The sequence below is a fragment of the Oncorhynchus clarkii genome, chromosome 21 (genome assembly GCF_045791955.1).
Source record: "Oncorhynchus clarkii lewisi isolate Uvic-CL-2024 chromosome 21, UVic_Ocla_1.0, whole genome shotgun sequence".
NCBI lineage: Eukaryota > Metazoa > Chordata > Actinopteri > Salmoniformes > Salmonidae > Oncorhynchus > Oncorhynchus clarkii.
In genome coordinates this window covers 24,283,809-24,299,897 of record NC_092167.1, presented here as the reverse complement: position 1 = coordinate 24,299,897, position 16,089 = coordinate 24,283,809, and the positions used below count along the sequence as shown (strand labels likewise).

General features: G+C 40.5%; 1 protein-coding gene across 2 annotated transcripts in view; it reads right to left on the bottom strand.

Annotated features, from left to right (window-relative positions):
* LOC139378780 (ankyrin repeat and BTB/POZ domain-containing protein 3-A-like) overlaps positions 1–16,089 on the bottom strand; it is a 219,250-nt gene that overhangs the window by 70,376 nt on the left and 132,785 nt on the right. For both annotated transcript variants that reach the window (XM_071121275.1, XM_071121276.1), the window contains exons 4-5: positions 15,290–15,442; positions 960–1,125 (exon numbers count right to left, since the gene is read on the bottom strand). In XM_071121275.1, the coding sequence (XP_070977376.1) occupies positions 960–1,125; positions 15,290–15,442 (319 nt within the window). The remainder of the gene's footprint in view (positions 1–959; positions 1,126–15,289; positions 15,443–16,089) is intronic.

Below are 16,089 nucleotides of genomic sequence, written 5' to 3'. Positions count from 1 at the left end.
ACTGTTTGAATCATGTCTGTGAGTATAACAGAACTTATGTAGCAGGCAAAACCCAGAGGACTAACCGTTCACTGAGTCCTCATTGGCAGATTATATTTCTTAGGAACCTGTTTTCAGTTCCTACCGCTTCCACTGGATGTCACCAGTCTTTGGAATTTGGTCGAGGTTATTCATTTGTGCAACGAAGAAGTAGGCCATCTAGGAACTGGGTAACACTGTTGAGCGTGCACAAGACGTGAAAAGTAGCATGATTTGTTGTCTTCCTGTATTGAACACAGATAGACCCGTCTACAATTTGATCGATTATTGACGTTTAAAAATACCTAAAGTTGTGTTACAAAAGTAGTTTTGGCAAAGTTTATAGGCAACTTTTGAAATATTTTGTAGTGACGTTGCGTTTTTTGGAAGCTGTTTTTTTCTGGATCAAATGGGTCAAATGAATGGACGTTTGGATATATATGGACGGAATTAATCAAACAAAAGGACCAATTGTGATTTTTATGGGACATATTGGAGTGCCAACAAAAGAAGCTCGTCAAAGGTAATGCATGTTTTGTATTTTATTTCTGCATTTTGTGTAGCGCCTGCAGGGTTGAAATATGCTACCCTCTTTGTTTACTATTGTGCTATAATCAGATAATAGCTTCTTATGCTTTCGCCGAAAAGCCTTTTTAAAATCTGACATGTTGCCTGGATTCACAACGAGTGTAGCTTTAATTGAGGATCTTACATGTGTGATTTAATGAAAGTTTGATTTTTATATAATTTGTTTTAATTTGTCACGCTGCATTTTCCCTGCTTTTTGCCCAAGTGGGGCAACCGTCCCCTTTCCTAAAGAGGTTTTAAGCTCACAGAGAAATCTGGTCACGTGTGTAAAGGTTTTTACTGTATGTACGTAAGTACTGTAAGTGCATGTCAAGCTTGTGTGTCTAATATGTGTAAGTGTGTATCTCTCGGACCTGCTCGCTCATGCTGTTGATACCATCAGGCCCCAGTAGGTTGGCCGCCTGTTTCACGAGGTCTGTCCGGCCACAGTTGAGCATGCGGAAACCCAGGTCCTGCAGAAACTTGGCCTCTGTGGATGCCGCATCAAGCTTCCGGTTGGCAAAGATGCAATCGTCTGCCCTGAGGGAGGGATAAGGATGATTAATACTCATGATTCCTTCAACAAATTGACATTTTACACATCCATATAGCATGTTGAATGCTACCATAAATATCAAATTGCAAACTACGACATCATCAAAAGAGGGAATCTGCCACAAATTATGATGGATTCTAAAGATCTCAAGATCTCGTGTGGTGATCTGGTATATAACGCTACACTTGTTTTGTGCATTTCCCAAGGCAGTTTTAACACATTACAGTAATAGATATTCAATATTTTTTTTGTATCCATTCAAGCTGTGTTTTAAATGGCCATGCTTTACATTAAAACAACCCAAACAATAATGATTAGTGCATATCCAGTACCAGTCAAAAGTTTGGACACCTACTCATTCAAGGGTTTTCCTTTATTGTTACTATTCTCAACATTGAGAATAACAGTGAAGATTTGAAACTATGAAATAACACATAAGGAATCATGTAGTAACCAAGAAAGTGTTAAAATCAAAATATGTCACAGTTGAAGTCGGAAGTTTACATACACCTTAGCCAACTACATTTAAACTCAGTTTTCACAATTCAAGACATTCAATCCTAGTAAAAATTCCTATCTTAGGTCAGTGAGGATCACCACTTTATTTTAAGAATGCGAAATGTCAGAATAATAGAGAATATTTTTTTTCAGCTTTTATTTCTTTCAATACGTGGGTTAGAAGTTTACATATTCAATTATTATTTGTAAGCATTGCCTTTAAAATGTGTATCTTGGGTCAAATGTTTCGGGTAGCCTTCCACAACATGTTGGGTGAATTTTGGCCCATTGCTCCTGTGTAATTGAGTCAGGTTCGTTGGCCGCCTTGCTCGCACATGCTTTTTCAGTTCTGCCCACAAATGTTCTATAGGATTGAGGTCAGGACTTTGTGATGGCCACTCCAATATCTTGACTTTCTTGTCCTTTAGTAATTACAAACTTCCAGATAAGCTTCAATGCCATACAACACTCCTTCCGTGGTCACCAACTAATCTTAAATGCAAGTAAAACTAGATGCATGCTCTTCATCCAATCACTGCCTGCACCCGCTCGCATATCTAGCATCACTTCTCTGGACGGTTCTGACTTAGAATATGTGGAGAACTACAAATACCTAGGTGTCTGGTTAGACTGTAAACTCTCCTTCCAGACTCGCATCTCCAATCCAAAATTACATCTGGAATCGGCTTCCAATTTTGCAAAAAACATCCTTCACTCATGCTGCCAAACACCCTTGTAAAACTGACTTTCCTTCCGATCCTTGACTTCGGCGATGTAATTTACAAAAACATCGACCCATCCCCATGTAGTCTACCACAGTGCCATCCATTATGTTACCAAAGCCCCATATACTACCCACCACTGCGACATGTATGCTCTCGTTGGCTGGCCCTCGCTTCATATTCGTCGCCAAACCCGCTGGCTCCAGGTCATCTATAAGTCTTTGCTAGGTAAAGTCCTGCCTTATCTCAGCTCACTGGTCACCATTGCAGCACCCCCCCCCGTAGCCTGCGTTCCAGAAGGTATATTTCACTGGTCATCCCCAAAGCCAACTCCTCATTTGGCCGCTTTTGCTTTCAGTTCTGTGCTGCCAATGACTGGAACGAATTGCAAAATTCACTGAAGCTGGAGTCTGATGTCTCCCTCACTAACTTTAAGCATTAGCAGTCAGAGCAGTTTACCGATCATTTCACCTGTACACAGCCCATCTGAAAATAGCCCACCCAACTACCTCATCCCCATATTGTTATTTATTTTTTTGTATAGACTTTTCTATAGTGTTATTGACTGTACGTTTGTTTATCCCATGTGTATCTCTGTGTTGTTTGTGTGGCACTGCTTTGCTTTATCTTGGCCAGGTCGCAGTTGTGAGAACTTGTTCTCAACTGGCCTATTTAAATAAAGGTGAAATGAAAAATACATCTATATTTTTCGTTGCCTTCTATTTACCACAAATACCGCATTCAACGAGCTGTGTAAGGCCATAATCAAAGAAGAAAAGGCTCATCCAGAGGCAGCGCTCCTAGTGGCCTTAATGTAGGGAAACTTTCATATTTTATACCTATTTTCTACCAGCATGTCAAATGTGCAACCATATTTTTTTATAAACTCTAAACCACCTTTACTCCACACACAGAGACGTGTACAAAGCTGTCCCTTGCCCTCAATTTGGCAAATCTGACCATAATTATATCCTCCTAATTCCTGTTTACAATTAAAAACTTTAGCAGGAAGTGCCAGTGCTCAATACGGAAGTGGTCAGATGACGTAGATGCCAAGCTACAGGACTGTTTTGCTAGCAGACTGGAATATGTTCCAGGATTCATCTGATGGCATTGAGGAATGTACCACATCAGTCATCTGCTTCATCAATAAGTGCATTGATGATGTAGTCCGCACAGTGACCTTACGTACATACCCCAAACAGAAACCAAGGATTACAGGCAACATCCACAGTGGGATAAAGGGTAGAGCTGTCTCATTCAAGGAACTAGGAGCTCTAACACGGATGCTTATAAGAAATCCAGCTATGCCCTCCTGTGAACCATCAAACAGATAAAGGCTCATTACAGGACTAAGATTGAATCCTATCCTCATCAGGATATGGAAGGGCTTGCAAACCATTAGACTAGAAAGGGAGGCCCAGCCGCGAGCTGCCCAGTGACACAAGCCTACCAGATGAGCTAAATTACTTCTATGCGCGCTTTGAGGCAAGCAACACTGAAGCATGCAAGACAGCACCAGCTGTTCTGGAGGACTGTGATCAGGTCAACATTCACAAGACAGATTACCAGAACGTGTACTCAGAGCATGTGATGACCAACTGGCATGTCTTCACTGACATGTTCAACCTGTCCCTGACCGAGTCTGTAATACTTACGTTTCAAACAGACCACCATAGTCCCTGTGCCCAAGAACATCAAGGTAACCTTCCTAAATGACTACCGACCCATAGCACTCACATCTGTAGCCATGAAGTGCTTTGAAAGGCTGGTCATGGATCACAATACCATTATCCCAGAAACCCCACCCCAAATCACATACCGACCCAAAAGATCCACAGACAATGAAATCTCTATTGTGCTCCACCATGCCCTTTCTCACCTGGACAAAATGAATACCTACGTGAGAATTCTGTTCATTGACTACAGCTCAATGTTCAACACCATAGTACCCTCAAAGCTCATCACTTTAGCTAAGGACCCTGGGACTAAACACCTTCCTCTGCAACTGAATCTTGGACTTCCTGACATGCAACCTCCAGGTGTTAAGGGTAGGCCACAACACATCTGCTATGCTGATCTTCAACACCGGGACCCTTTAGGGGTGCATGCTTAGTCCCCTCTTGTACTCCCTGTTCACCCATGACTGCATGGCCAAGCGCTACTCTAACACCATCATCAAGTTTGGCGACGACAAAACGATGGTAGGCCTGATCACCGACAACGATGAGACTGCCTATAGGGAGGAGGTCAGAGACTGGCAGTGTGGTGCCAGGACACCAACCTCTCCCTCAATGTGATCAAGATCATAGTCACTTTACCTCTACCTATATGTATATATTACCTCAATTCCCTCGGCTAACCAGTACCCCTCTTATATAGCCTCGTTATTGTTACTCTTATTATTTTACTCTAAGGTTGTATTTGTTGTATTTGGCACATGTGACAAATACAATTTGATTTGATCAATGTGGCTCAGCATTCACCCGACTCCACGTCAAGTCTAGTCAATATTCCATTTAATATTTTTATGGTGCATGTGCAGGCCAGCAGTATATAATCGATTACATATAGACAACCGTTTCAAAAGTTTGAGGTCACTTAGAAATTCTTGTTTTTGAAAGAAAAGTAATTTGTCCATTAAAATAACATCAAATTGATCATAAAAAAATCTCACAAGTCCTCAACTGACAGCTTCATTAAATGTTTCCCGCAAAACACCAGCCTCAACGTCAACAGTGAAGAGGCGGCTCTGGGATGCTGGCCTTCTAGGCAGCATGAGTGAGTATAACAGAACTGAAATGGCAGGCGAATCCCAGAGGACAACCCCCCCCCCCCAAAAAAAACATTCATCCTACCACTGATTTCAATGGCTGGCAGTTTTATAATAGGGCGAAATCGTGCCCGATTGCAGTTCCTAGGGCTTCCACTAGATGTCAACAGTCTTTAGAAAGAGTTCCAGGCTGGTTTTTGGAAAAAATTTGCCAGAAATTGTAGTTTTTCTAGGTGGCTCCCATTTTGGCAGTAGTGTTTCCAAGCACGTGACTGAGAGCACATTCTTTGGTATTTTTCTCTGGTAAAGACAATAACGATTCTCCGTCTTAAAACCTCTTAGGGATAGTGAGACGCTAGCGTTTCAAGTGGCCAATAGCCTCGGGAAATGCATAGCGCCAAATTCAAATAAAACACGATAAAACTCAAACTTTCATTAAATCACACATGCAGGGTACTCAATTAAAGCTACACTCGTTGTGAATCCAGCCAACATGTCAGATTTTTAAAATGCTTTTGGGCGAAAGCATGAGAAGCTATTATCTGATAGCTTGCACCCCCCTGAACCACCTGAACGAGTTGTAAACAAAATAATTAGCGTAGCCGGCGCTACACAAAACGCCGAAATAAAATATAAAACATGCATTACCTTTGACGAGCTTCTTTGTTGGCACTCCAATATGTCCCATAAACATCACAATTGGTCATTTTTTTCCGATTAATTACGTCCATGTATACCCAAAATGTCCATTTATAAAGCATGTTTGATCTGGAAAAAAACAGCTTTCCAAAACACAACGTCATTACAAAATATTTCAAAAGTTGCCTATAAACTTCGCCAAAATATTTCAAACTACTTTTGTAATACAACTTTAGGTATTTTTAAACGTTAATAATCAATCAAATTGTAGACTGGGCAAACTGTATTCGATAGAGAAAGTAAACAAAACATGCTCCTTTTTCCCTCTTGCGTAACTATCAAAAGTGTAACGTTGTTCCAGGAAGTGCCTCTTCTTCGTTTCACCAATGATTAACTTCAACCCAATTCCAAAGACTGGTTACATACTGTGGAAGTCGTAGGAACTGTAAAATGGGCGCTATTTAATTTCCCTTGCCAAAGACACTTGAGGGAACTGTCAGAAGGAGAAGTTTCTTAAATTCTGAACAGTTTTTCCTTGGGGTTTTGCCTGCTACATAAGTTCTGTTATAGTCACAGACATGATTGAACCAGTTTTAGAAACTTCAGAGTGTTTTCTATCCACACCTACTAATCGTATGCATATAATATATACCTGGCATGAGTAGCAGGAAGTTGAAATTGTGCACGCTATTTATCAAAAAGTAGAAATGCTGCCCCCTATCTCTAAGAAGTTGAATTGTATAATTTATTTGCGTATTAGGTTACCTAAGGATTGATCATAATCGTTGATTGACTTGTTTGGATAAGTATATTGGTAATGTTCGGGATTCATTTTGTATGCATTTTGGAGGGAAACCGAGTCGATTATTGACTGAAGGACATTATCGAACCAAAGGACAATTTGTAATGTAACTGAGACCTTTTGGAGTGCAAACAGAGAAAGATCTTCAAAGGTAAGGCATTTTTTATATCGCTATTTCTGACTTTAGTGTCGCAACTCCCTGGATTAAAATAATTTGTTATGCATTTGTGTGCTAGGCGCTGTCCTCAAATAATCGCATGGTTTGCTTTCGCTGTAAAGCCTTTTTGAAATCTGACACCTTGGCTGGATTAAGAACCAGATTTATTTTTATGTAATGCACTTGTGATTTCAATTTCACCGGAAATTGTTGAAAATGGACGGTAGCGTCCCACTAATCCACAAGAGGTTAACCTCTTGGTGTTAGGGGGCGCTATTTTAATTTTTAGATGAAAAACGTTCCCGTTTTAAACAAGATATTTTGTCACAAAAAGATGCTCGACTATGCATATAATTGACAGCTTCGGATAGAAAACACTCTGGCGTTTCCAAAACTGCAAAGATATTGTCTGTGAGTGCAACAGAACTGATGTTACAGGAGAAACCCAGATAAAAATCCAACCAGGAAGTGCCACATTTTTTTAAACCGCCTCATGCCAATGACTCCTTATATGGCTGTGAATGAGCTACGAATGAGCTTACGTTTTCTACGTATTCCCCAAAGTGTCTACAGCATTGTGACGTCTTTTTGCACATTTCCGTTGAAGAATAGCCGTAAGGGACCATATTTAGCAAGTGGTCACATGGTGTCTCCCGCAGAAAACTTTGCGTAAAATACTGAGGCAGCCATTTTTCCAATCGCTTCTTATGAGAAACCAATTGCCTCGACGGATATATTATCGAATATATATGTTAAAAACAACTTGAGGATTGATCCTAAACAACGTTTGCCGTGTTTCTGTCGATATTATGGAGCTAATTTGGAAAAAAGTTTGGCGTGGTAGTGGTAGCATTTTCCGGTCAATTTCTCAGCCAAGCATGATGAACAAACGGGAGCTATATCGCCTACAAAAATAATATTTTGGGAAAAAAGGAACATTTGCTATCTAGTCTCCTGAGTGAAAACATCCGAAGTTCTTCAAAGGTAAATTATTTACTTTGGTTGCTTTTCTTATTTTTGTGAAAATGTTGCCTGCTGCCAGCAGAGCCTAGCATAGCATTATGCCATGATAAACTTACACAAATGCTTGTCTAGCGTTGGCTGTAACGCATATTTTGAAAATCTGAGATGACAGTGTGATTAACAAAAGGCTAAGCTTGTGTTTGAATATATTTCATTTGCGATTTTCATGAATAGGAAAAGTTTCTAGGGGTATTTATGTCCGCTGCGTTATGCTAATTCGTTTGAGGCTATGATTACGCTCCCGGATTGCTAGTCGCAAGAAGTTAAATGCTTAACTTCTTGTTATTCCAGCCGTGTTGGCAGATTTCAAAAATGATTTACGGCAAAAGCATATCATGCGATTATCTGAGGACAGCGCCCGCATACAAAAGCATTAAAAACATTTTCCAACCAAGCAGATGCTTCACGAAAGTCAGAAATAGCGATAAAATAAATCCCTTACCTTTGAACATCTTCATCTGGTTGCAATCACAAGGGCCCTGTATCATAACAAATGGTCCTTTCAATCTTTAGGGATCTCATACCATACGAAATAGAAGTTGGCTAGTTCTGGGGATTGCAACAATTGCGGCGGATCATTTTAGAAAGAGAGGGTCCAGATTGTCTAACCTAGCTGATTTATAGGGGTTAGACATTGCAGCTCTTAAAAACCTCTTGGTGTTAGTATTTTCATTTTTGGAAAAAAAAACATTCACGTTTTAAACGGGATATTTTGTCAGGAAAAGATGCTAGAATATGCCTATAATTGACAGCTTTGGATAGAAAACACTCTAACGTTTCCAAAACTGTAAAGATATTGTCTGTGAGTATAACATAACTGATGTTGCAGGCGAAAGCCTGAGAAAAATCCAATCCAGAAGTGCCCCAGGTTTTGAAAGCGCTGCGTTCCAATGACTCCCTATTCAGCTGTGAATGTACCATCAACGAGCTTACGCTTTCTACGTATACCCCAAGGTGTCTACAGCATTGTGACGTAGTTTAACGCATTTCTGTTGAAGAATAGCCGTTGGCGGCCACATTGCGTAAGTGGTCACATGGAGGCTCCGAGAGAGATTCTCGCGTAAAATACAGAGGTAGCCATTACTCCAATCGGTCCTAGTGAAAAACAAATTGTCCCGACGGATATATTATCGAATAGATATTAGAAAAACACCTTGAGGATGGATTCTAAACAACGTTTGCCATGTTTCTGTCGATATTATGGAGCTAATTTGGAATATTTTTCGGCGTTGTGGTGACCGCAATTTCCGGGTGATTTCTCAGCCAAACGTGAAGAACAAATGGAGCTATTTCGCCTACAAAAATAATATTTTGGGAAAAAATTAACTTTGGCTGTCTACCTGGGAGTCTCGTGAGTGAAAACATCCGAAGTTCATGAAAGGTAAACTATTTAATTTGATTGCTTTTCTGATTTCCGTGACAAGGTTGCATGCTGCTAGCAAGGCATAATGCTATGCTAGGCTATGATAAACTTACACAAATGCTTCTCTAGCGTTGGCTGTAAAGCATATTTTGAAAATCTGAGATGACAGGGTGATTAACAAAAGGCTAAGCTTTGTTCCAATATATTTCACTTGTGATTTTCATGAATAGGAATATTTTCTAGGAAGATTTATGTCTGTTGCGTTATGCTAATTAGTGTCAGGTGATGACAACGGTCCCGTTCACGGGATGGGGTGTCACTACAGGTTAAAGAACATCAGCTGTCTGGATTTGGGTGAACAAGAAATGGGAAGAATTAGACACGTTTCTATGGGGGGTGCAGAGCTGTTGACAGGTGTAGGGGTAGCCAGGTGGAAAGCATGGCCAGCCGTAGAAAAATGCTTATTGAAATTCTCAATTATTGTAGATTAATTGGTGGTGACAGTGTTACCTAGCCTCAGTGCAGTGGGCAGCTAGGAGGAGGTGCTCTTATTCTCCATGGACTTTAGCTATGACTCAGTGAAACAACATAAGATATTAGTTTTTAATGTCCTGTTGGTAGGACAGTCTTGAACAAAGCTCTTCCAGCTTATTCTCCAATGACTGCAAGTTGGCCAATAGGACGGATGGTAGAGGCGGGTTACCCACTCAACGACTAATTCTCACAAGGCACCTGGACCTGGGTCCCGTCTTGTTCATGCGAATTACAGGGATTTGGTTCTGGTCCGGTATCAGCAGTAAATCCTTAGCGTCCGATTTGTTAAAGAAAAAGTCTTCATCCAGTTCGAGGTGAGTAATCGCTGTTCTGATATCCAGAAGCTCTTTTCGGTCATAATATATGGTGGCAGAAAAATATATTACAAAATGGCACAATTGGTTAGGAGCCCATTGATTGTCTGTCTATACCACCGGGAGCGGTGATCAATGATATTTAGCTACATGACATTAGTTTCATCTTACATTTTATACAGCCTTATAAATGTGAGCCTTAACCTGTTGGATCTCTGGGGGCGCTATTTCATTTTTGGATAAAAAACGTTCCCGTTTTAAGCGCGATATTTTGTCACGAAAAGATGCTCGACTATGCATATTCTTGACCGTTTTGGAAAGAAAACACTCTGAAGTTTCAGAATCTGCAAAGATTTTGTCTGTAAGTGCCCCAGAACTCATTCTACAGGCGAAACCAAGATGATGCATCACCCAGGAATTAGCAGAATTTCTGAAGCTCTGTTTTCCATTGTCTCCTTATATGGCTGTGATTGCGCAAGGAATGAGCCTACACTTTCTGTCGTTCGCCCAAGGTCTTAGCAGCATTGTGACGTATTTGTAGGCATATCATTGGAAGATTGACCATAAGAGACTACATTTTCCAAGTGTCCGCCTGGTGTCCTGCGTCGAATTCGGTGCGCAATTGCCAGCTGCTTCCACTTTACCATTTGATTCAGGGGAGAAAGCATGTGTCCAAGAACGATGTATCAATGAAGAGATATGTGAAAAACACCTTGATGATTGATTCTAAACAGCGTTTGCCATGTTTTCAGTCGATATTATGGAGTTAATTTGGAAAAAAGTTCGCGTTTTGAGGACTGAATTTTCGGTTTTTTTTTGGTAGCCAAATGTGATGTATAAAACGGAGCTATTTCTAATACACAAAGAATCTTTTTGGAAAAACTGAGCATCTGCTATCCAACTGAGAGTATCCTCATTGAAAACATCAGAAGTTCTTCAAAGGTAAATGATTTTATTTGAAGGCTTTTATGTTTTTGTTGAAATGTTGCGTGCTGGATGCTAACGCTAATGCTAACGCTAAATCCTTTGTTTGCTAGCTACTGTTACACAAATTATTGTTTTCCTATGGTTGAGAAGCATATTTTGAAAATCTGAGATGACAGTTTTGTTTACAAAAGGCTAAGCTTGCGAGATGGCATATTTATTTCATTTCATTTGCGATTTTCATGAATAGTTAACGTTGCGTTATGGTAATGAGCTTGAGTCTGTATTCCTGATACCGGATCCGGTATGGGGAGTTCCAAGAGGTTAATGGAGACCGAGAGACCAGAGAGGAGCAGGCAAGAAGGAGGAGATTGAACGGAGATAGGAGAGAGATGGAGCTGTGTTCTGAGGATAATTTGTGGCGTGTTGGTCAGAAATCATGGTAAGTAAGCTGAACTGAAGTAGCTAGCTGCCATTATATAACATTATTATGATCTAGTAGGCCAAGCTAAATATCTGACAGCCAAAATCTGAATTGTGTCTGGCTAGCTTATAAAAGCTACGTCAGAGTAAAGAGGAAGGAATTGTGTATGTAAGTGATCTATCTTGCTAGCTATCGTAACTAGCTACAGTAACTCACTTTAGCTAGCTAAGTCTTACATTTAGTCAAGTGTCATTTGACCTTGTTCTCGGCATCCCCGTTGTTTGAAGGTTGTAAATGAGTCTTCAACAAAACCTAGCATATAGAAAATTAGCTAGCTATCTAGCAAGCTAACATTACAGTCCAGAAAAGTTACAATTCATGGTGACAGGTGGTGGGGAGATTAATGTAGCCAGAACTAAACCTGTGCTACTAGTCCCTTTGGCTAGTGATGCTGCAAAATGACGTGCACGTTTCTATTGGCATCTTGTCACTAAATATCAATGATAGTCTTTGTTGTCAAAAGTTGGTTTGATTTTTCAGGTGCAAGTGTGGACACTGCCTTCCAATGACCCCAACAATAAAGAGAATCTGCTGCAGGGAGATTGATGCCTACAGTACTTGGGTTTGGTGGAGGATCTCTCTCCAAGCCAGAACATCTCTTGTCTGACCCTGCATCCAGGTTTCGAGTCATCTTCCCTCAAACCATAGACAGGAACATGGGCCCCACCATGACATTACTCATGAGTAAGTCATGAATATTACTTTTCATTTCGGTATAGCTACTACTTTGAGTCATGTCTCCAAGACTTTTGTAACTACTAATAATACCCCACGTCCCTTGTCTCTAGGTGTTTCTGCTACACAGGCTATTGGCAGATAGTCCACTGGGCCTAGGAGTTCTGGGACAGCACATCAGGAAACCTTTGCCATTCTATGTTGTCTGCTATCTGCCGACACTTCCCTGATGGTGGCAGCTGCGAAAGTTTCCAATGGCCGAATTTGGATGATTGACAATAAAAAAAATTTAATCGAATAACTCCTTTTTGTAATCGAAAAACAAAATTGATGATATTGTCACCTGTAATCACTTTATGAAAACAGCATGCAGACATTTTTAACCAACAATTCGTCATTTAGAGGTGGTTGATTATTTAGAACACTTGCACAGATTATACATGTTGTTAGGTGGTTGTCAAGCAACTGATGTCCATCAAATGATTAACCATGAGGTGTCGTATTAGACTGATACTGGTGGAAACACTGTCATTCAAATCAATGCTCTTGGAAATACCCATCCCGGATCCGGGATAATTGTCATCAACTACACTAATTAGCATAACGCAACGGTTAAATAATCTTACTAGAAAATATCCATATTCATGAAATCACAAGTGAAATATAGCGAAACACAGCTTAGCCTTTTGTTATTCACCCTGTCGTCTCAGATTTTGAAATGATGCTTTACAGCAAAAGCAAGACAAGCGTTTGTGTAAGTTTATCAATAGCTTAGTAAAGCATTATGTCCCGCTAGCAGCAGGAAGCTTGGTCACGAAAATCAGAAAAGCAATCAAATTAATAGTTTACCTTTGATGATCTTCGGATGTTTTCACTCACGAGACTCTCAGATACACAACAAATGTTCCTTTTGTTCCATAAAGATTATTTTATATTCAAAATACCGACGTTTGTTTGTCGTGTTATGTTCAGAAATCCACAGGAAAGAGCGGTCAAGACAACGCAGACGGAAATTCCAAATAGTCTTCATAATGTCCACAGAAACATGTCAAACGTTTTTTATAATCATTCCTCAGGTAGTTTTTAAAATATATTTGATAATATATCAACCGAGTGTGTAGGTTTTTCAACAACAGCGGGAGGAAAAATGGCGGCTTTACTCTGTAGCGCAAAAACTCACTCTGAGAGCCCCCACCTATCTACTTGCGCAATGTAGTCTTTCACGCTCATTTTTCAAAATAAAAGCCTGAAACTATATCTAAAGACTGTTGACACCTTAGGGAAGCCAGAGAAAAAAGGAATATGGTTGATGGAGGATAGGCATGCATAGGAACAGAAGGCTTTCAAAATAATAGGCATTCCTGATTGGATTTTCCTCAGGGTTTCGCCTGCAATATCAGTTCTGTTATACTCACAGACAATATTTTGACAGTTTTGGAGACTTTAGAGTGTTTTCTATCCTAATCTGTCAAATATATGCATATTCTAGCATCTTGTCCTGAGACGTTCCCATTTATTCTGGGAACGTAATTTTTTCAAACATAAAAATAGTGCCCCCTAGCTTTCAAGAGGTTAATGTGTGAAAGTGAAATATTTCTAAAAAATATTTTTGAATTTCCTGCGCTGCCTTTTCAGCGGAATGTTGGGGGGAGGGGTTCCGTTAGCAGTTATTTGTTTTCATGTCTTTATTGCATACATTGTGTAAACATTCACAGTGCAGGGTGGAAAAAGTATGTAAACCCTTAGTTTTAATAACTGGTTGACCCTACTTTGGCAGAAATAACCTCAACCAAACGTTTTTTTTTGTAGTTGTGGATCAGTCCTGCACAACGGTCAGGAGGAATTTGGACCATTCCTCTTTACAAAAATGTTTCAGTTCAGCAATATTCTTGGGATGTTTGGTGTGAACCGCTCCCTTGAGGTCATGCCACAGCATCTCAATCGGGTTGAGGTCAGGACTCAGTGACTGGGCCACTCCAGAAGGTGTATTTTCTTCTGTTGAAGACATTCTGTTGTTGATTTACCTCTGTGTTTTGGGTTGTGCTGTTACATCACCCAACTTCTGTTGAGCTTCAATTGGTGGACAGATAGCCTTACAATCTCCTGAAAAATGTCTTGAGAGACATGGGAACTAATTTTTTCCATCAATGATAGCAAGCTGTCCAGGCCCTGAGGCAGGAAAGCAGCTCCAAACCATGATACTCCCTTCAACATCCTTTACAGTTGGGATGAGGTTTTGATGTTGGTGTGCTGTGCCTTATTACTCCACACATAGTGTTGTGTGTTCCTTCCAAACAACTCAACTTTAGTTGAATCTGTCCACAGAATATTTTGCCAGTAGCACTGTGGAACATCCAGATGCTCTTCTACGAACTTCAGACGTGCAGCAATGTTGGACAGCAGTGGCTTCTTCTGTGGTGTGCTCCCATGAACATCATTCTTGTTTAGTGTTTTACGTATCATAGACTTGTCAACAGAGATGTTGGCATGTTCCAGGGATTTCTGTAAGTCTTTAGCTGACACTAAGATTCTTCTTAACCTCATTGAGCATTCTACACTGTGCAGTCGCAGTCATCTTTGCAGGATGGCCACTCAAAGGGAGAGTAGCAACAGTGCTTAACTTTCTCCATTTATAAAAGAAAATGTCTTACTGATGAACATCAAGTCCTTTAGACATACTTTTGTAACCCTTTCCAGCTTTATGCAAGTCAACTATTCTTAATCTTGGGTTTTCTGAGATCTCTTTTGTTAGGGGAATGGTTCACATCAGGCAATGCTTCTTGGGAATAGCAAACTCACATTTTGTGAGTGTTTTTTATAGGGCAGGGCAGCTCTAACCAACATCTCCAATCTCATCTCATTGATTGTACTCCAGGTTAGCTGACACCTGACTCCAATTAGCTTTTGGAGATGTCATTAACCTAGGGGTTCACATAGTTTTTCCAACCTACACAGAGTGTTTAAATTACGTATTCAATATAGACTAGAAAAATACAATAATTTGTGTGTTATTAGTTTAAGCAGACTGTGTTTGTCTGTTGTGACTTAGATGAAGAGCAGATCAAATTGTATGACCAATTTATACAGAAAACCAGAATTCCAAAGGGTTCACATACTTTTTCTTGCCACTGTATGTCTGAATAAATGCACAATCCTGTGTTCAGTAATTGTGTGTGCCTGTCTGAGAGAGATTTTTATGTGTGTGTGTACTTGTGTATGTTCATCCATGTCATGTCTTACTTTAGCTGCCGTGGCTCACAGTCCACCCCTGGCAGGAGCAACCTGGCAGCTTGTCTCACGTCATCGCTGTCCACAGAGAAGCTGCGCCTGTGTTCTGTGTGTGCCACTGCCACCCGAATCCACTCCATCAGCGGTGGCAGTAAAAGGAAGGGCCTGAAAGGGGGACACACCATTAGCTCTCACTAGGTAGTCTCCCTTGGCAGACTGGTTGTCTCCCACATTAATAATGTTCCAGCATACACATCCATCTGCACATGTACAAACATCCGTTTGGTATAGTAGGAAACAGGTCAGAAATGGACACATAGGAAGTCCGACCAGAGCCTTATCCATTTGTGCCATGGGATAAACATCCCCACCAAACACAAAATTGGAAGCTAGCCAGATGGATATTTTCATTGAGTTTCTATTTCGCAAGTGAGTAGTTTGTTTGCACCATGACAGCTAATATTCTACCACTGACTGTCTGTGGCTATAAATAGCCTAGCTATTTGCGTCCGCATCGGGTCCACGTCTGTTATTGGGTCCGTCTCTGTTATTTTTCAAAGAGCACAATTCCTGCCCACATTTTAAGCCCTGCCTACCCAAATTTGTAAATTGTTGGGAGAATTGTCTGTGTGAAGAGGACCCTCCAAGGAAGATTTTATTTTCCTGCTTCGAAGTTGCCAAGGAAACCCCCCATTGTTCCCCAGACCTAGTGTTGTTGCCCTAGGTCTGGGATTTCCGAGACTCGTCACTTGGCTGTTCATAACCACAGTGTTACTGTTCAGCATTGACAACTGAGATTTACTTTGGCTTGT